Source organism: Ornithorhynchus anatinus, chromosome 20 (assembly GCF_004115215.2).
Source record: "Ornithorhynchus anatinus isolate Pmale09 chromosome 20, mOrnAna1.pri.v4, whole genome shotgun sequence".
NCBI lineage: Eukaryota > Metazoa > Chordata > Mammalia > Monotremata > Ornithorhynchidae > Ornithorhynchus > Ornithorhynchus anatinus.
The window spans coordinates 9016917-9036532 of record NC_041747.1 but is presented as its reverse complement, the minus strand read 5'-3'; the positions used below and the strand labels follow the sequence as shown (position 1 = coordinate 9036532).

Sequence of the window (19616 nt, the reverse complement as noted above, 5' to 3'; positions counted from 1 at the left end):
CTCGGCACATAGTAAGCGCTTAACAAATAACGCTTAGAGAACGCTTAACGCTTAGAGAAGCAGCGTGGCTCAGTGGAAAGAGCACGGGCTTTGGAGTCAGAGGTCATGGGTTCGAATCCCGCCTCGGTCACTTGTCAGCTGTGTGACTTTGGGCAAGTCACTTAACTTCTCGGTGCCTCAGTTCCCTCATCTGTAAAATGGGGGTGCAGACTGTGAGCCCCACGTGGGACACCCTGATTCCCCTGTGACTACCCCAGCGCTTAGAACAGTGCTCGGCACATAGTAAACGCTTAACAAATACCAACATCATTATCATTAAAACAGGAGAAGATCCGGGGCGGCCCCTTGGTCACCTTGAGGAGCGACCGGAAGTGGAAGGGGCGGTGCTGAGGCGGCGCCATTTCCACGGTCCCGGCCGCCGAGGCGCATGCGCGGAAGCGGCGGGCGGTGCCGGTGACGTCACTTCCGCCCCCCGCGCGCGCGCGGGGGCGGCTTCCGGCGTGATGGCGGCGGGGCGGCCGGGCGTCGGGGTCGGGGTGGTGGTCACCAGCCCCAGGCACCCGCGGTGCGTCCTCCTCGGGAGGAGGAAGGGGGCCGTCGGCGCCGGCGCTTTCCAGCTCCCCGGGGGGCACTTGGAGTTCGGGTGAGTTGTCGTCGCGGGAGCCGCTCAGTGAGTCCCGTCCCCTGAATGAATAATAATGTTAATAATGTTGGTATTTGTGAAGCGCTTACTATGTGCCGAGCACTGTTCTAAGCGCTGGGGGAGATACAGGGGAATCAGGTGCAGAGCACTGTTCTAAGGGCCGGGGGAGACCCAGGGTCCTCGGCTTGTCCCACGGGAAGGCTCCCAGGCTTCATCCCCATTTTACAGATGAGGGAACTGAGGCCCAGAGAAGTGAAGCGACTTGCCCACAGCCACACAGCCGACAAGTGGCAGAGCTGGGATTCGAACTCATGAGCCCTGACTCCAAAGCCCGGGCTCTTTCCACTGAGCCACGCTGCTTCTCCGAATGAATGAATGAATGAATGAATGAATGAATGAATGAATGAGGGAATGAATGAATGAAGTGGCACTGGGACCGGAGCAGTATTATGGCATTTGCTAAGCAACGTGGCTCTGTGGAAAGAGCCCGGGCTTTGGAGTCAGAGGTCATGGGTTCGAATCCCGGCTCGGCCACTTGTCAGCTGGGTGACTCTGGGCAAGTCACTTCACTTCTCGGTGACTCAGTGACCTCATCTGTAAAATGGGGATGAAGACTGGGAGCCCCACGTGGGACAACCTGATTCCCCTGCGTCTACCCCAGCGCTTAGAACAGTGCTCGGCACATAGTAAGCGCTTAATAAATACCAACATTATTCTTATTATTATTAAGCGCTTACTATGTGCCAGGCACTGTACTGAATGAATACAAGCGAACATAATAAATATGATAGTATTTGTTAAGCACTTACTCTGTGCCAAGCACTGGGGTGAATGAATACAAGCCATTCAGGTTGTAATAAATAAGTATGATAGTATTTGATAAGCGCTTACTCTGTGCCAGGCACTGTACTGAGCACTGGGGTGAATGAATACAAGCCAATCAAGTTGTAATAAATAATAAGTATAGTATTTGTTAAGCACTTACTATGTGTCGGGCACTGTACTAAGCACTGGGGTGAATGAATACAAGCCATTCGGGTTGTAATAATAAGTATGATAGCATTTGATAAGCACTTACTATGTGCCAGGCACTGTACTAAGGACTGAGGTGAATGAATACAAGCCAATCAGGTTGTAGTAAATAATAAGTATAGTATTTGTTAAGCGCTTACTATGTGTCAGGCACTGTACTAAGCACTAGGGTGAATGAATTCAAGCCAATCAGGTTGCAGTAAATAAGTATGATGGTATTTTGTTAAGCGCTTACTATGTGCCAGGTACTGTACTAAGCACTGGGGTGAATGAATATAAGCCAAACAGGCTGTAATAAATAATAAATGTTACGGTATTTATTAAGCGCTTACACTCTACTAAGCACTGGGGTGAATGAATACAAGCCAGTCAGGTTGTAGTAAATAATAAGTATGATAGGATTTGTTAAGCGCTTACTATGTGCCAGGCACTGTACTAAGGACTGGGGTGAATGAATACAAGCCAGTCAGGTTGCAGTAAATAAGTACGATGGTATTTTGTTAAGCGTTTACTATGTGCCAGGTACTGTCCTAAGCACTGGGGTAAATGAATACATGCCAGTCAGGTTGTAGTAAATAAGAAGTATGATGGTATTTTGTTAAGCGCTTACTATGTGCCAGGCACTGTACTAAGCACTGGGGTGAATGAATACAAGCCAAGCAGGCTGTAATAAATAAATATTACGGTATTTGTTAAGCACTTATACTGTACTGAGCACTGGGGTGAATGAATACAAGCCAAACAGGCTGTAATAAATAATAAATATTATGGTATTTGTTAAGCGCTTACACTGTACTAAGCACTGGGATGAATGAATACAAGCCAATCAGATTATAAAAAATAATAAATATAGTATTTAAGCGCTCACTATGAGCCAGGCACTGTACTGAATGAATACAAGCCAGTCAGGTTGTAATAAATTATAAGTATGATAGTATTAAGTGCTTACCATGTGCCAGACACTGTACTAAGCACTGGGGTGAGTGAATACAAGCAAATCAGGTTGTAATAGATAATAAGTATGGTAGTATTAAGCGCTTACAATGTGCCAGGGACTGTACTAAGCACTGGGGTGAATGAATACAAGCCATTCATGTTGGACACAGGCCCTGCCCCACGTGGGGCTCACGATCCCAGTCCCCATTTTACAGATGAGGTAACTGAGGCACAGTGAAGTGACTTGCCCAAGGTCACACAGCCAGACAAGTGGCGGGGCCCAGGTATTTCTGACTTCCAGGCCTGTGCATTATCCACTGCACCGTGCTGCTTCTCTAAAATAATGGTATTTTTTAAGCGCTTATTGGATGTCCAGCACTGTCCAAAGCAGTGAAAAGCAGCTTGGCATAGCTGCTAGTGCACGGGCTTGGGAGTCAGAAGATCATGGGTTCTAATCCTGACTCCGCCACTTGTCCACTGTGTGGCCTTGGGCAATTCACTTGACTTTTCTGTGCCTCCAGTACCTTATCTGTAAAATGAGGATTGAGACTGTGAACCCCACGTGGGGCAGGGACTGTGTCCCACCCGATTTGCTTAACCACCCCAGCGCTTAGTACAGTGCCTGGCACATAGTACTCACTTAACAAATACCATAATTTTAGTTGTTATAATATCACAAAAGAGTTTGGGGACTTGGTAAATACAGTGTTTCCTCTAGTTTCTAAGCTGATTGTGGGCAGGGAATGTGTGTGTTTATTGTATTCTCCCAAGTGCTCTGACAATGCTCTGTACACAGTAAGTGCTCAATAAATATGATTGAATAATGAATGTTTATGGACTATTTGAAACCCAGTTTCCTCTAATAGTTACAATCATTTAGGGATAAATAATCACCCTAAGTAGATAAGGCAGATAAGGCAGGGCAAGATGGACTGAGAGTGCTTAGTACAGTGCTCTGCATACAGTAAGCGCTCAATAAATACGATTGAATGAATGAGAGTGTTAATTTATTGAGGTGTGTGTGCTGGTGAAATTCTTCTTTTGTACTGGAAGGTCCCAGTTACAGACTTTCCAGGGTGAGCTTTAGGTAAAGGAAAACAAATGCTGTGGTGTATTTTTGTTGTTTTTCCAGTGAAAGCTGGGAAGAATGTGCTGAAAGGGAAACCTTGGAAGAAACAGCTCTTCACCTGAAAAATGTTCGCTTTGCTTCTGTTGTGAATTCTGTCAGTGTGAAGGACAGTTACCACTATGTCACTATTTTGATGAAGGGAGAGGTGGATGTGACTCATGAATCCGAACCACAGAATGTAGAACCCGAAAAAAATGAAAGTAAGATAGTTGTGTAGTAGTGCTCTTAATTGAGAAGAGTGTGTGGCTGGGGGCAGTTACTGGGGTTCTCATCCTAGTTTTTTGTTTATGGTACTTGCTAAGCGCTTACTATATGCCAGGCACTGTACTAAGTGCTGGGGTAGATATATGATAATCGGGTTTGACAATCCTTGTGTAGGAATTGTAATCTAAATCTCCATTTTACAGATTAAAAAAATACTGAGGTACAGAAGCACAGTGACTTGGCCAAGGTCACAGTAGACAAGTGGCAGAGCCAGGATTAGAACCCAGGTCCTCTGACTCCCAGCATTACCACTGTACAAATGGCTGACTTGAAGCAAAATGTTTTCACCTTCATAGACTCATTTCGTAAAAATGGGAAGGTTACGCATTCGTCTTCCCGGTGTTTGTGACCAGCCTGCCTCGGCGCGTTCCCACCTCCCCGCCCTGAGCTCTTGCCCTTTACCAGGTAGGGCTGGGGGCCCCCGTGGCATAAATCGGAGCCTGGGTCCCCACGGAGCGAGCAGGAGCTGAGCGCGGCCGAGGCTGGACAGGAGTTGGAACTCTGGAGCTGGGGCAGCATCGTGCCCACCGCAGCCGTGAGATCTGTGGGGCCCTGCGGAGGCAAGCAAGGCAAACGGGCGGGCATTTGGGGGCTGGAAAGCCCACATGAGTCCCACCCAGGTGCCCCGAGAGGCCCAGAGGTGAGGCGGTGGAGGAGGTGTGACTTCTTTGGCTCATTTTACTTACACTTCCTTGCCCTCTCCTTCCTCCTCCTGCCCCTGTCTCCTCCAAGCCACACCCCCTTTCACCCCCATACTCAAATTGCAAAGTCTTCTGTGCCAAAAGTTCTCCAAGAACCTTAGATTCCCCTCAGCAGTTAGCAAGAGTTATAGGATTACGTGTATAGCAACGGACTGATAGGAAAATCATTTGGGTTTTGAAGAACATGTGTAATTGCAGGTATTTATCTTATCTGAATGTCACAATGTACATTATAACCTACCTAGTCTACCTTGTATTGTGATATTCAACTTTAGAAAGTGAAATGGTCCTGGCCCAGAGTCCAGCCAAAAATCATATTTTACTTCCAGCAGAAAATACCGTGACTTATTAAAAGCAGTTCAGATACTTTGGATCTAGCACACATTGGAATAAAAATAAAACTTGTCCTCATTTGCCCTTTTTTTCCTTCATGCTAAATTTATTTTCTCATTCCTCTTTTCCAGGTTGGAAATGGGTCCCTTGGGAAGAATTTCCTCCACTAGACCAATTATTCTGGGCTTTACGGTGTTTAAAGGAGCAAGGTTATGATCCTTTTAAAGAAGATTTTAATCACCTTGTAGGATATACCGGAAATCACCCTTGAAAGAAAGCCCTAGGTACTCTGGTATAAATTTTAGCTTCTCCTGAAGTAACGTCCTTTCAGTGTCTCCAAATACCTGGAGCTGTTGTCATTGAAACCAAAAGTCACTATTTTATTCCTGCTTACAGTGATTGTCTTTAAAAGAAGAAACTCTCTCTTGATTTGAGAAGCAGCAGGGCCTAGTGGAAAGAGCATGGTCTTCAGAGTCGGGGGACCTGGGTTCTAATCCTGGCTCCGCCACTTGCCTGCTCTGTGACCGCAGGCAAGTCACTTGACTTCTCTGTGCAGTTTCCTCATCTGTAAAATGGGGTGTCATATCTCCCTCCCCCTTCCCCTCTGGAGGGGAATTCATGAGTCCCTAGCATCCAGACAAATTTGGGAGTGGGAGACTAGGGATGAGCAGAACTGTAAAACACTCTGGAATTCCCAGCTCTTTCGAGAGGCATTCATCCCCCCAATTAATTCCCACCACCTCAGATCATATCATCCCTGAGCATATATACCAATATACATATTTTGTTACTTGTGCTTCTGTTTATTCTTAAAATATTTTTTTATTCACTCGTTTCAGCTAGTTGTGTCTTTATTTTTCATTCTCAGTTTATCATTTGGTGCATGCCTTTTCCCCTTAGATTGTAAGTTCCTTGGTGGCAGGGGGGGTCTTGTGTTTTACTAATATTAATATCTTGTAAGTGCTTGGATCTCAAGTACTGTCGATGATGAAGATCACCTGCCACTATCTTCACCTCCTCATTCCGTGGGAGGTTTATTCTAATTCAACATATGTTGACAGGAATTTCCCCTTTCGAGACAATCCCTTTACTATCTACTAGTAAATTCTAATATTGAAAACACAGTGCACATTTTCTTTAAAAAAAGCAGCACACTAAAGTTGAATTTATTTACAAAACCATGCAATATTACAATAATTACAAAAAGTTGTGAAAATAAGCATTATTTCAATACTGATCTGCTTCTGAAACAGCCAGTCATCTTCACTTTAAGACAGGGGTGGGGGGTGGGGGGGGGGCTTAAGACAGGTTATTTTCATTGGGGACATCTGTGCCTTTTGAAATAATTACAGCAGAGTTGTAACGTACAAAAGTCCATATCCCCGGGTGCTTTTCCCAGAGCTCCTCTTATTATACATTCATCAAAATAACTGGTTCAGGTTGGGGAAAGGCAGTGCTGGCACAGTTCTTCTCGAGAAACCGAAAAATCCCCTTCAGCGAGAGACATTGCTAGTCATTTTTAATGCTTAATATCTCTCTTGTGAACTCGAACAGAAGCCACAATTGCAATTTTTAGAAATCTATTGTGGTCCCAACTGAGCTGCACATTTTCAAGAGAGTCAGTGTTTTGGGCTATTTTGTGGCTTTGAGATTTGCACGGTATTTCTGTGGTCGACCTGGAAAGTCTTTGTCCTCTGTCCTTAATCAGAGTCACTACTGCTACTCGAAGAATCTGTTGACATGACCTCTACGTCGTCTTCGTTTTCCTTATTGTGCCCAGGAGGTTCCAACATAAAGTCATTGCTATGATTGGGAGGTAGCATGTTCAGAGACAGATCATTTGACTGCCATGGGTATTGTGGGGCGAGAACATCTAGAGGGGAAAAAAAGTCACTTTATTCAAGTCTCACCCTTCATTTCTCATTTATCACTGTGATTATTTTCAAATTAAAAGGTTTCCCTAATGTCAAATGATGATCAATTTTCCATTCTAATGCAAGCAGAATCCTTGGAGTAATTGTGGGTGACACGGGTTCTGCCCCACCCCTCCCCCGCAGCTACCTTAAGGTCAGACCAATAACCTTGTACCTCTATTGGACTCTCCCAAGTGCTTAGTACAGTGCTCTACACACAGCTCCTGCTCAATAAATATTAACTGACAACAAAAACAGGAACTCTTAAAGCTCACTAAGGTGGGCTTTTCAGAAAAGAACCTTGGAAACCAAGTCTATGTGAAGAAATGCTTTGAGAGGATTGTTTTGTAAACTAAGTGGGGAATCGGAGTTCCCCTGCAAGGAGGATTACGGCTTCAGATCTTTCCGTCCCCCTCTATATCCTCTTTAATCTTTAAAAGTACAGTTCTCACTGGGGCCGGTCTTCTACAGACATCACCGATAAAACACCAACCTGGCAATCTGCCCGCTGCAAGTGCGTCACCTGGGAGGTGTCCGTTCACACCATTCGTGGAAGGATTGCTCATCTGCCCCAGTAAACCACTTCTCATCTCCAAATCCGTTGGGTACGGTCTACGTGGGTCCCCTTAAAGAGAATACATGCGCTTTTGTTTCAAACAGAAGCATCAAATTGCTACTGCTTTTATTTCATTCAGTTTCTCTGGCTTCACATTTGCCAGGTGGAGCTCATCTGATCAAGGAACTCCACCTCCCCCAATCAGAGGAAAAGTACAAAAGAAAATCCCTTCAGAGAGCTAGTTGTCTTAACTTCTGAGGTTCTGCACTTTAGAACTCTGCCAGGCAACCAGAGAGAAATCCCTAAGCAGGAATAAAAGCAGAATGCTCTGTAACTCCCGACCCTTATAAAAAGCTATAAAAATCAGCTCAACCAATCAACTGAATTATAAGGCAAGGCTAGATCAGTAGCACAGCCACAAAAGAGGCATTTAAGATAAAATGGCTATGAACATAGACTGCAAACTAATGCACCAACTCTACAAAGAAAACAGGTAGTCAGTTTGGAGCTCTCGAGTCCTGGGTCTTGCAGGCCTAAATGAAAAATAATGAACCTGCTTCTAAAGACCACTTCTTTGGCCCACACAATGTTTAGTTCATGGCCCATCGAGTCAAAGAAATTACTTCAAAAAGTATTTCGGAAGTTGAAAACGCAGGTCGCCTGACGTAGCCCATTGAGTAGAATTCAGTGGTTCAGATGGAAGAGAGAGAAGCTTTAAATCATTCACCGGTTAGGTTTGGCTAAGAGGATAATTCAGATGCAGGAAGATACGTTCTATACACCATATGAAAATATCTTTACAATTTCCTAATTAGAGGCAAAAATCTCCCAAGTTCTCAAACTCACATATATTGAGAATGAAAGACAAAGGTGTTTACCTGGGACCCAAGTCAGAGGGGCACAAACAGCGTTGCTTGCGCTAATCCTATGGGCATATTTAATTATTTCTTCAGAGGAGATGGCCCCTGCAAAAGTAACAGTAAAAATTAAAGGGGAACATTACACTTATTTCACACAATCAACAGGTTACATTCCAGTTCACTCAGAACTAACCTGCTACTTTAACTTTTTTCTGTACAAGATAACCTTGCCCCTTCCCTTCTCATTCATATTCAGTGGCACCTGACAAGCTATGTTTAAAATCCAAAGGGGAAAAGAGATCGACATAGGAAGTGAACGACAGCTAGCAAAATTAACACTGTATTGCCAATTCTGCATTAACTCAGAATGGGGGACAAGAACAAACTCAGTACATGATACGGATTATCCAAAAATTTAACCTATCAAGTTTCAAACTCCTATCCTAACCCCAACTGTGACCTCCTTGTGGCCAGAGAGCTAGTCTCCCAACTCTGTTGTGCTGCACTCTCCCAAGTACTTAGTACAGTGCTCTGCACAATGTGAGTACTCGATAAAATACCACTGATTGATTTGGCTGGCTAGAGCTGTAATAAGAAGCAATGGGTTTTTTCTCTTCCTAAACCAATTTCACTTCCTAGTCAGGGTATTAATGAGCAAGGAAATACTGAGAGTGAGGCTGCCAAAGCAGGAGCAAGATGGAGCCAGATAACCACCCCCACACATCCAGGACCCTACACACTAAAACCAGCCACAATGAAACAGACATAAAACCTTCCCCGTCAACAGAACTTAAAGGAGTGCCTATGTGGAGAGCGTCATATGAGGAGCTTAGCACATGCTTCTTTCCCTTTACCGGTTTATTTTCTAAATTGTTAACTGAATGGAAACATTACTGAAAGGAAAAAAAGATGAGATCTTTATAAAACGTTTCTATGTTAGCAATGTTACATAAATCAAGCATCTTCAGAAATCCAGGTAGCACTGAGTAAATTGCTCAAAAACTATTCCAAGCTTTTTAGCCATACAAACCTTTTCTTGCTTTATCTATTGATTTGAGCTTTTCTTTTGCTTGGTAAACAGCTGTTGCCTAATTTGGGGAGGAAAAAGAATGAGAAATACATTATTTAGGACCACCTCAGTGATAGTTTTACACTCAATATGAGCCCTTTAATGGAAATTTGGAATCACGTAGGTAAAATGTGGTGATTCCTACAACTGCCTGCATGGTCCCTTAACGTAAGAGGGGGTCAGAGAAGAAGCAAGCAGCCACACTTCCCCTATTTGTTCTCTAATAAATGCAAACATCCGATGGGGATCCAAGCCACGAAGCAAGAGAGCATGGCTCTGATTCTTTCCACGTGACCAGGGTCGGGAGAACGTCTGGAATATGAGGCTTGCACCTTCTTTCAGGAAACCGATATTCCAATTCAACTACATCTCCACAGTTGGGGAATAGTCATTTGCCAGCGGACACTTGGAACTGACTCCCCAGTGCACAGAATTGATAAAGGATGCAACGCTAATTAAGGAACCACATTCTGTCCTCAAGTGAATCTCTTCTTTGCTACAGATAGCAAAGGAGAAAATAATCTCTACATTTTTGTAATCAAACCCTTGCTTCTGACTGAAGACTAAATTAGAGGAACACACATCTATTGATCTAAAATAATTTATTTTCATATAAAACATCCAAAATGAAAAGATCTGTGGTGTTACCAAGCTTTATGAAAACTTTAGACTATGAAGGGAGAAAAAGACAGAGTTATCTAAGTAAAGAACCCAAACAAATAAGATGAAAGAAACAAAACCAAATAATCAAATCATGCACAAGCCTTTGTAATATTTCTCAACCCAGCTTAGCTCAGCAGTTATTTCTAGATTTGGGCAAAAAGCTATGGCTTTCAGCCCATCAGAAGTACAAAGGACATAAAAACCCTCCTCCCGCTGCAAAAACCACACCTATCAACTTACCAATATTTGTTCTGCTTCTTTCAACTGTTTCTGCAGCTGCTGAATATCACTATCTCTCTTCTCTACTTCTTTTTCCAATAGTTGCATTTCATGATGAATTTTCCCTTGCTCAAGTGCCAGTTTCATTAATTCTTGAAATTCCCCATCTCTAAGAATTAGCAACTCCAGGATCTGTCAGGTAAGTCTTGGGTTAACTAGGTGACAGTTGGAACACTGAGAAAACCATTCCTATCCACTTTTCTCCAAAATCCCATCCCAAAGGAACAACCTAATGAATTGCTGATTGTTTGGGGGGGAGGGGGGACACAGGACATAGAGATATAGTTCTTAACCCTCCCAACTGAGCCCTGCCCACTGCTACACTGGCACCTCTTCAAGGGCAGAAGTGATGTCTAATAACTCTATTGTACTCTCCCCTGCACTTATCTAAGGCCCTCTACACAGCAGATGTGCAATAAATGCTACTGATGGGTGGAAACAGCCCAAGGCTGGGAATCAGGAGGCCCGAGTTTATGTCCCAGCTCTGTCCCTGGCCTGCTGAGTGATATCTGGCAAGTCACAACTTCTCTGGTCCTGTTTCCTCATGTATAACATGGGGATAAAATAGATGGAGTGCTCCATGTGGAAGATTGGGGCCAATCTTGTAACCTTTTACCCACCCTAATACTTAGCCCAGGGTAAGCAAGCACTAGAATCATTCCATGACTACTGACTGATTGATTGAAAGTAATGCAAAAGAAAATTGTCAGTAAGGCTGCAGTCAGAACTCAGTGTTGCCCATTGGGTGGCTCAATCCACCAGGACTCACCGCTAACGAACAGGAGGCTGGAGACACAACTCATCTGTTTATGGGGAATTGGTTTCTAAAAAAACCTACTTACCTGGTTCTCCTCCCCAGGCTGCAACAACTTCTGGTTTCTTGAAAGTGCCAGGATTTCTATTAACTCCCTAAAAAGAAATTTTCGGTGTTGTATCGCCAATACCTCTCATTTTAAAAGCCACAGAAATGCATTAAGAATTGTCATAATAAAATGCTTTCTTGATCATACTACTTAATATTCTCACCCTATTCCAATGGGTAAAACCTGGGAATTATAGGCAATACAACCATAAAGAGACATGGAATTAGACCTGGGGTCGAGACATTTAAGAGGTAGGTTCAAAGCTAATAAAAAGAGAGATGCTGCATATAGCAAGCAGTTATCTAGAATGCTTAAGGAACTTGTTAACCAAGCAAGATATGTAGGTAACAGGTTCCAGAAAGCCTTAAATTCTTATCTCTGATTTATTTTACTACCTGTAATCCCCTCGGGATCTCTAATGGGTAATTAGAGGAAAATAGTTAAGGATGTTAAAAGTGCATTCTTAATAAAAATTAAAAAGGGGGGATGCCAAAGAGAGCACCTATCATTTTTCCTATCGGAGACAAAATGCAATGCATTTCCACTAAGACCCCGTTTTAATGACACTGAAATTTCAGTTGCACAGGAGAGACAACATAATCTAGTAGAAAAAGCATGAGCTGGGAAGTAAGGCGGTCCAGCATCGAGCCCCATCTCTGCCGCTGGCCTGCCAGTGAACAGGAACTGCGTCTGACTTTCATTCATTCATTCAATCGTATTTATTGAGCGCTTACTGTGTGCAAAGCACTGTACTAAGCACTTGGGAGAGTACTGTATAACAACAGACACATTCCTGCCCACAGGCAGCTCACAGTCTAGAAGGGGAGACAGACATTAATATAAATAAATAACCCTTTTTTAACCTCTCCCAGCATACACAGCACCCAGAACACCATTTGCCTGCTGTGTGACATTTGGCAGATCTCTACCTCTCTCATCTGTAAAATGGGGATTCAGTTGCTGTTCTCCCTCTCTCATAGACTGGGACTGTATGTTGGACAGGGACTGTGTGTCTGATCTGACTGCACCATCTAACCCAATCCTTAGTATGTGCTTGGCAAATAGTCAGCATTTAATAGATACCACAATTATGATTAGTAAATAGCTCTAATTATTACTATGGGAGTAGGCATGTTCCCCAGGGATAGCAGCACCACCATCACTCAGGCACCACATGATTACCGAGTTTTTTCACCCCCACACAAACTGGCTTTCTTACTAAAATAACAGCCACAACCTCAGGAATCAGACAGCTGATGTTTCACTGCCACGATCCTTTCCTTATGCTTTCTCATTCTTTGGCTCTGCAGAACTGCACATATACAAATCTATCTCAATATTTGCAGAGTTTAGACCAGGAGCAGCATCTTTTCATTTTAAGCATGGGCACCGACCTGAGATGTGGGCTTGGAAAAAGAGGGAAATATCTCAAGTAACCAATAATATTAGCTCCTTTGAGAGTTGTTTTTTTTTAAATGACTTCCATTTAGATCTGAAATCAGATGCAACCTGGACACCAGGGCTACCTCTTCGCAGGACTTCAGAGACCGGTTTCAGGAGTTCCCGTCAAGTGTTCTAGATCCCTGGTGTTGATCCAGCATCACTCAAGGAACAGGGAGATGTGGTTCTATTCTCGGTTCTGGCTGTACTTGACTATCGTGGGCGAAGATGGCACACCCTACTCGTTTACTGTATTCGAGTACTGGCAGAAACACGACTGACGGGTATGAGAGTGTGTGAATGGCACTGAGCAAACCACTAGTACTCGAATCAACTTGTCTAAGCCGGTTCTGGGTCATGAACGTCAGGGCCGAGGCCAGTCCGTCGCTCCTGGGGGGAAGACTCCATCATCACCGAGTGCTCTGGAGTCACTTTTCCAAACCGGCAGAGCCGTGAATGGGGGGAGCATGCTGACATCTGATAAACCTCATGTGGAAACGTCATGAGCCGGTGAATTTATGGATCATTTCAGAAGCAAATAATCAATCAGTGCAATTTAGTGAGCGCTTACTCTGGGCAGAACGCTGTACTGAGGGCTTGGGAGACTATAATAAAGTTAGCCGATACGATTCCCTGCCCTCCAGGAGCTTACGTTTTAGTGGAATAATTTAAAAAGCATAGGGGCACCCAATAAACTAATGAGGACTCACTTGGAAAGTGCAAAATTCATGGCTGGCAGACTCGAGGTGAAAACAATTTGCCTAGAAATATCATGCTGCTAATTCTCATCTTGCCATTTTACTTTGCTCACTGCCTTCCTTCCTCTCAAGAGGATTTCTCAGTTAGCATGTACATCACCTCTCCACCAAGAGCTACAAAAATAGCCTACATCAGTTCACTGTATCTCCTGGGTGACTCTGACGGGCATACCCTTGGATGCGCTCAGAGGACTACAATAAAGGTAAAAGACAAGATCCCTAGCCACAAGTCGAGCATGTAATATTCACGTAATAACGTTCGTAGAGGGGAAGTATTATGGCAGTTGCCTTGCACAAGGTTTTAAAATTTACTATAGGAATAATAATAATGCCATTTTGGCAATTGCCTTGCTCAGGATTTTAAAATTCACTATGGAAATAACTGGCTAAGCGAAAAATCCACTTTTCCTATTGTCATCTGTATTTGAGCCTAATAAAAGTATAAACAGTGTGCCTATGCTAATCTGGGACTGTATGGAAAAATAACTGGTATTTAATCTTGTTGATTCGGCAGCCCTGCCTAAGGGTCAATTCCATTATTAAAAATATAATAGGCCCCATTCACTTTTAACCTAAATTTTCCACTTAGGAGCACAAGTGAGCATAGTCGCTTCAGGTAGCTCGGAAAAAACGTCTCAAGTGCTCCGAAGTGATTTCTTTAAGTCACAAAGTCGGTCAGTAACAGAGCACCGGACTAGAAGTCGGGTCGCATCCAGCGCTTAGGACAGTGCTTGGCACATAGTAAGTGCTTAACAAATACCATCATTATTAATTCCAGATCTGTGTCCTTGCCATAAGACCTCAGTTGCCTGTCTACAGTCATGGAGGCTAAAGTTCTCAGGAGGTGATAATGAGCAGTGAAAGAAACTACAAGCAAGGCACAAGACAAAGTTGGAGAAGCCATCAGCAGTCATTTACACCGATCGTTTAGTTCTGAATGGGGATCTTATAAAATAGTTTTAAATTTTAAATAATGGAATTAGCTTGAAGATAGGTGATTTCATTCAATCGTATTTATGGAGCCCTTACTGTGTGCAGAGCACTGTACTAGGCGCTTGACCCAAGGCCGTGTGAAAAGTTTGTATTCCAATTACTTGACTACTGCTTGATCCTCTAGACTCTAAGCTTGCTGTGGGCAGGGAATGTCACTGTTTATTGTTGCACTGTATCTTCCCGAGGGCTTAGTACAGTGCTCTGCACACAGTAAGCGCTCAATAAAGACGACCGAATGAATATGGGGGAGAAATGAGGAGGGGCTCCGGGTCCCCGGGGCACTTTTGGTTTTGAACTCCTAGAGGAGGGTTGTTAAACCATCAGCAAATCCAGGCAGGGGGCGGGGAGGCAGCCAGACAACAACTGTGACTTTCATTTTCTCGGTAACCAAATCATCACCCCGGGCCCGCAAGGCCCCTGGTGGATACGTTCGGCCGCCGGCACTAAACCTTTCACTGCTCCACCACTTCTGAGCTGGGTGACCTTGGGCAAGTCACTTCTCTGGGCCTCAGTTCCCTCATCTGGAAAATGTGGATGAAGACTGTGGGCCCCGCGTGGGACAACCTGACTACCTTGTATAATAATGGTGGCATTTGTTAAGCCCTTACTATGTGCAAAGCCCTGTTCTAAGCGCTGGCGGGGCATACAAGCAGAGAAGCAGCGTGGCGCAGTGGAAAGAGCATGGGCTTTGGAGTCAGGGCTTGTGAGTTCGAATCCCAGCTCTGCCACTTGTCAGCTGTGTGACTGTGGGCAAGTCACTTAACTTCTCTGTGCCTCAGTTCCCTCATCTGTAAAATGGGGATTAAGACTGTGAGCCCCACGCGGGACAACCTGATTCCCCTGTGTCTACCCCAGCGCTTAGAACAGTGCTCTGCACATAGTAAGCGCTTAACAAATACCAACATTATTATTATTATACAAGGTGATCAGGTTGGCCCACGTGGGGCTCACAGTCTTCATCCCCATTTTACAGATGAGGTCACTGAGGCCCAGAGAAGTGAAGGGACTTGCCCACAGTCACGCAGCTGACAAGGGGTGGAGGCGGCATTCGAACCCATGACCTCTGACTCCCAAGCCCGGGCTCTTTCCACCGAGCCACGCTGCTTCTCTAAACCAGCGCTTAGCACGGGGATTGGCACAAAGTAAGCGCTTAACAAATGGCATCATTATTATAAATAAATACCATTACTGCGGTCGTGAGGTTTAGGGGCGGGGAGTCGGGAGAACTGGGTTCTAATTCCGGATCCATCTCTTGCCTGCTGTGTTGACTCTGGACAAGTCATTTTGGAAGCGGCTTAGCCTAGTGGAGAGAGCCCGGGCTTGGGAGTCAGAGGTCGTGGGTTCTAATCCCAGCACATGGTACGTAGTTCAGTGCTCTGCACATAGTAAGCGCTCAATAAATACGATTGAATGAATGAATGTGAGCCCCAGGTGGGCGAGGGGCTGGATCCGATCTGGTCGACCCATATCACCCCAGCACTCTGCACAGTGCTCGGCCCACAATAAGCGTTGAACACACAGTCCGCTTACTATTCTTGTGGCTGTGAATCTGTTCGTTATTTATTCGAAAGTATTCATTGAGCGTTTACTATGTGCAGGGCACTGTACTAAGCGCTTGGAATGTACAATTAGGCAACAGAGACCATCCCTGCTCAATAATGGGCTCACTGTCTAAATGAAGCCGCACGGCGTAGTGGCTGGGGCCCGGTCGTCATTCATTCATTCAAAAGTATTTATGGAGCGCTTACTATGCGCAGAGCACTGGGTTCTAATCCCGGCTCTACCACCCGTCTGCTGTGTGGCCTCGGGCAAGCCGTTTCGCCTCTCCGGGACTCAGTTTCCTCCTCGGTGAGATGAGGATTGAAGGTGTGAGCCCCACGTGGGACAAGAGACCGTGTCCAGCCCCATTTGCTGCCCCCACCCCAGCGCTTAGTACAGCGTCTGCCCCATAGTAAGCACCTTCCAAACACCACCAATCACCACCAATCCTCCCCCGATTAGACTACGAGCCCGTCATTGGGCAGGGATGGTCTCTATCTGTTGCCGAATTGTACATTCCAAGCGCTTAGTACAGTGCTCTGAACATAGTAACCACTCAATAACGAGCAGAAGCAGCGTGGCTCCGTGGAAAGAGCTCGGGCTTGGGAGTCAGAGGTCATGGGTTCGAATCCCGCCTCCGCCCCTTGTCAGCTGCGTGACTGTGGGCAAGTCCCTTCACTTCTCTGGGCCTCAGTGACCTCCTCTGTCAAATGGGGATGAAGATTGGGAGCCTCACATGGGACCACCCGATGACCCTGTATCCCCTCCACCCCCCCGGCGCTTAGAACAGTGCTCTGCACCCAGTAAGCGCTTAACAAATACCCACATTATTATGATCACTTCTCTGTATTATGATGACTTCCTCTGTAAAATGGGGATGAAGACAGGGAGCTTCACGTGGGATCACCCGATGACCCTGTATCCGCCCAGCGCTTAGAACAGTGCTCTGCACACAGTAAGCGCTTAACAAATACCAACATTATGATTACTTCACTTCTCTAGGCCTCGGTGACCTCCTCTGTCAAATGGGGATGAAGACTGGGAGCCCACATGGGACCACCCGATGACCTTGTATCCCCCCCCCCCAGCGCTTAGACCAGTGCTCTGCACACAGTAAGCGCTTAACAAATAGCAACATTATTATGATGACTTCATTTCTCTGGGCCTCAGTGACCTCCTCTGTCAAATGGGGATGAAGACGGGGAGCCTCACGTGGGACCACCTGATGACCCTGTCTCTCCCCCGGCGCTTAGAACAGTGCTCTGCACGTAGTAAGCGCTTAACAAATGCCAACATTACTGTTATTATTAAATACTACTGAATGAACCGTCCTCATTCTAGAGAAGCAGCGTGGCTCAGTGGCAAGAGCCCGGGCTTGGGAGTCAGCGGTCACGGGTTCGAATCCCGGCTCTGCCACTTGTCAGCTGTGGGACTGTGGGCAAGTCACTTTCAACTTCTCTGGGCCTCAGTTCCCTCCTCTGAAATGGGGATGAGGCCTGGGAGCCTCCCGTGGGACAAGCTGAGGACCCTGGGTCTCCCCCGGCCCTTAGAACAGTGCTCTGCACGCTGGAAAGAGCACGGGCTTTGGAGTCAGAAGTCACGGGTTCGAACCCCGGCTCTGCCACTTGTCAGCTGTGTGACTGTGGGCAAGTCACTTAAACTTCTCGGTGCCTCAGTTCCCTCATCTGTAAAAGGGGGATGAAGACTGTGAGCCCCACGCGGGACAACCTGATTCCCCTGTGTCTACCCCAGCGCTTAGAACAGTGCTCGGCACATAGTAAGCGCTTCTCGATCATCATAGTAAGCGCTTCACAAAACACCAGCATGATTCTGAAGCCCTGTGCGGTGCGGGGGCAGGGGTCCGGTGTGCGCTCTGACCTGGCCAGCACCTCCAGGTCTTCGAGGCCCGCCAGCAGCTTGTCGCGGGTGCTGTTGCCGCCGGGGGCCGCGGGCCCGGCTGCTGCTGCTGCTGCTGCTGCTGCTGCTGCTCCTCCTCGCTCCTTCTCCGCGGCCCCCGGCGGGGCGGCCGCCCCCGGCCCCACCGGTCCCCCGGCCGCCCCCGGCCCGGAGGCGGAGGCCCCCGCTGCCGCCGCCCCCGCTGCCGCCGCCGCCATGGTGGCCGGTCGGTCCCGGCGCCGCCAGCGAGAGGACGACGCGGCGGACGGAAGGGCCCCGCGGGCCCGGAGCGGCCAAGAGGGCCCGCCACCCCGCACACACCCCCCCCCTCCGTCTCCACAGCGCCCCCACGAGCGCCGGAGGACCCGCCCTCACCCCCGCAGCATTCATTCCTTCAATCGCCTTTACTAATCATTCATTCAACGGTCTTTATTGAGCGCTTGGAATGGGCAAATCGGTAACGGATAGAGACGGTCCCTGCCCTTTGACGGGCTGACAGTCTAATAATCATCATCATCGTGATGGCATAATGATAATATTCATTCATTCAATAGTATTTATTGAGCGCTTACTATGTGCAGAGCGCTGGACGAAGCGCTTGGAATGGACAAATCGGTAACAGATAGGGATGGTCCCTGCCCTTTGACGGGCTGACAGTCTAATAATAATCATCATCATCATCATGGCATTCGTTCATTCATTCATTCAACAGCATTTATTGAGTGCTTAACAGAGACGGTCCCTGCCCTTTGACGGGCTGACAGTCTAATAATAATCATCATCATGATGGCATTCGTTCATTCATTCATTCAACAGCATTTATTGAGTGCTTACTTTGTGCAGAGCACTGGACTAAGCTCTTGGAATGGACAAATGGGTAACAGAGACAGTCCCTGACCTTTGACGGGCTTACAGTCTAATAATAATCATCCTCATGATGGCATAATAATAATAATAATGTTGGTATTTGTTAAGCTCTTACTATCTGCAGAGCACTGTTCTAAGCGCTGGGGGAGATACAGGGTGATCAGGTTGTCCCATGTGAGGCTCACAGTCTTAATCCCCATTTTACAGATGAGGTAACTGAGGCCCAGAGAAGTGAAGTGACGCCCACAGTCACATAGCTGACAAGTGGCAGAGCTGGGATTCGAACCCATGACCGCTGACTCCCAAGCCCAGACTCTTTCCATTGAGCCAGGCTGCATTTGTTCATTCATTCATTCAACAGCATTTATTGAGCGCTTACTATGTGCAGAGCACTGTACTAAGTGCTTCGAATGTACAAATCGGTAACGGATAGAGACAGTCCCTGCCCTTTGATGGGCTTACAGTCTAATCGGGGGAGACGGAGAGACAAGAACAGTAGCAAGAAATAGAATCGAGGGGATGAACATCTCATTAAAACAATAGCAAATAGATAGAATCAAGGTGATGTACAGATCTCATTGACAAAATAAATAGGGTAATGAAAATATATACAGTTGAGAGGACGAGTATTTGTTAAGCGCTTACTATGTGCGAAGCACTGTTCTAAGTGCTGAAGAGGACACAAAATGATCAGGTTGTCTCACAGTCTTAATCCCCATTTTACAGATGAGGTAGCCGAGGCATTGAGAAGTGAAGTGACTTGCCCAAAGTCACACAGTTGACAAGCTGCTGAGCCAGGATAATGTTGGTATTTGTTAAGTGCTTCCTATGTGCAGAGCACTGTTCTAAGCGCTGGGGGTAGATACAGGGTCCTCGGGTAGT

The 19616-nt window shown here is 46.1% G+C and overlaps 2 protein-coding genes across 2 annotated transcripts in view; one reads left to right on the top strand and one right to left on the bottom strand.

The window, feature by feature from the left end:
* Positions 1-496: 496 nt before the first annotated feature.
* NUDT15 (nudix hydrolase 15) lies at positions 497-5993 on the top strand. Its single transcript, XM_029047770.2, has 3 exons — positions 497-643; positions 3744-3940; positions 5170-5993. Exons 1-3 carry the CDS (start codon positions 504-506, stop codon positions 5307-5309), a joined length of 477 nt encoding a protein of 158 aa, XP_028903603.1. The 5' UTR covers positions 497-503; the 3' UTR covers positions 5310-5993.
* Positions 5994-6169: 176 nt separating this feature from the next.
* Positions 6170-19616, bottom strand: part of MED4 (mediator complex subunit 4) — a 74099-nt gene continuing 60652 nt past the window's right edge. The window contains exons 4-9 of the mRNA XM_007668608.4: positions 11221-11287; positions 10340-10510; positions 9398-9455; positions 8386-8472; positions 7445-7576; positions 6170-6911 (exon numbers count right to left, since the gene is read on the bottom strand). Coding sequence (XP_007666798.1) covers positions 6739-6911; positions 7445-7576; positions 8386-8472; positions 9398-9455; positions 10340-10510; positions 11221-11287 — 688 coding nt within the window. The 3' untranslated portion in view covers positions 6170-6738. The remainder of the gene's footprint in view (positions 6912-7444; positions 7577-8385; positions 8473-9397; positions 9456-10339; positions 10511-11220; positions 11288-19616) is intronic.

Excerpts from the sequence above, each read along its gene's own strand:
- NUDT15 (XM_029047770.2), top strand. The coding sequence starts at position 504 with ATGGCGGCGGGGCGGCCGGGCGTCGGGGTCGGGGTGGTGGTCACCAGC. Across the intron at positions 644-3,743 it reads GGGGGGCACTTGGAGTTCGG|TGAAAGCTGGGAAGAATGTG; the intron begins GTGAGTTGTCGT and ends TTGTTTTTCCAG. Across the intron at positions 3,941-5,169 it reads AGAACCCGAAAAAAATGAAA|GTTGGAAATGGGTCCCTTGG; the intron begins GTAAGATAGTTG and ends CCTCTTTTCCAG.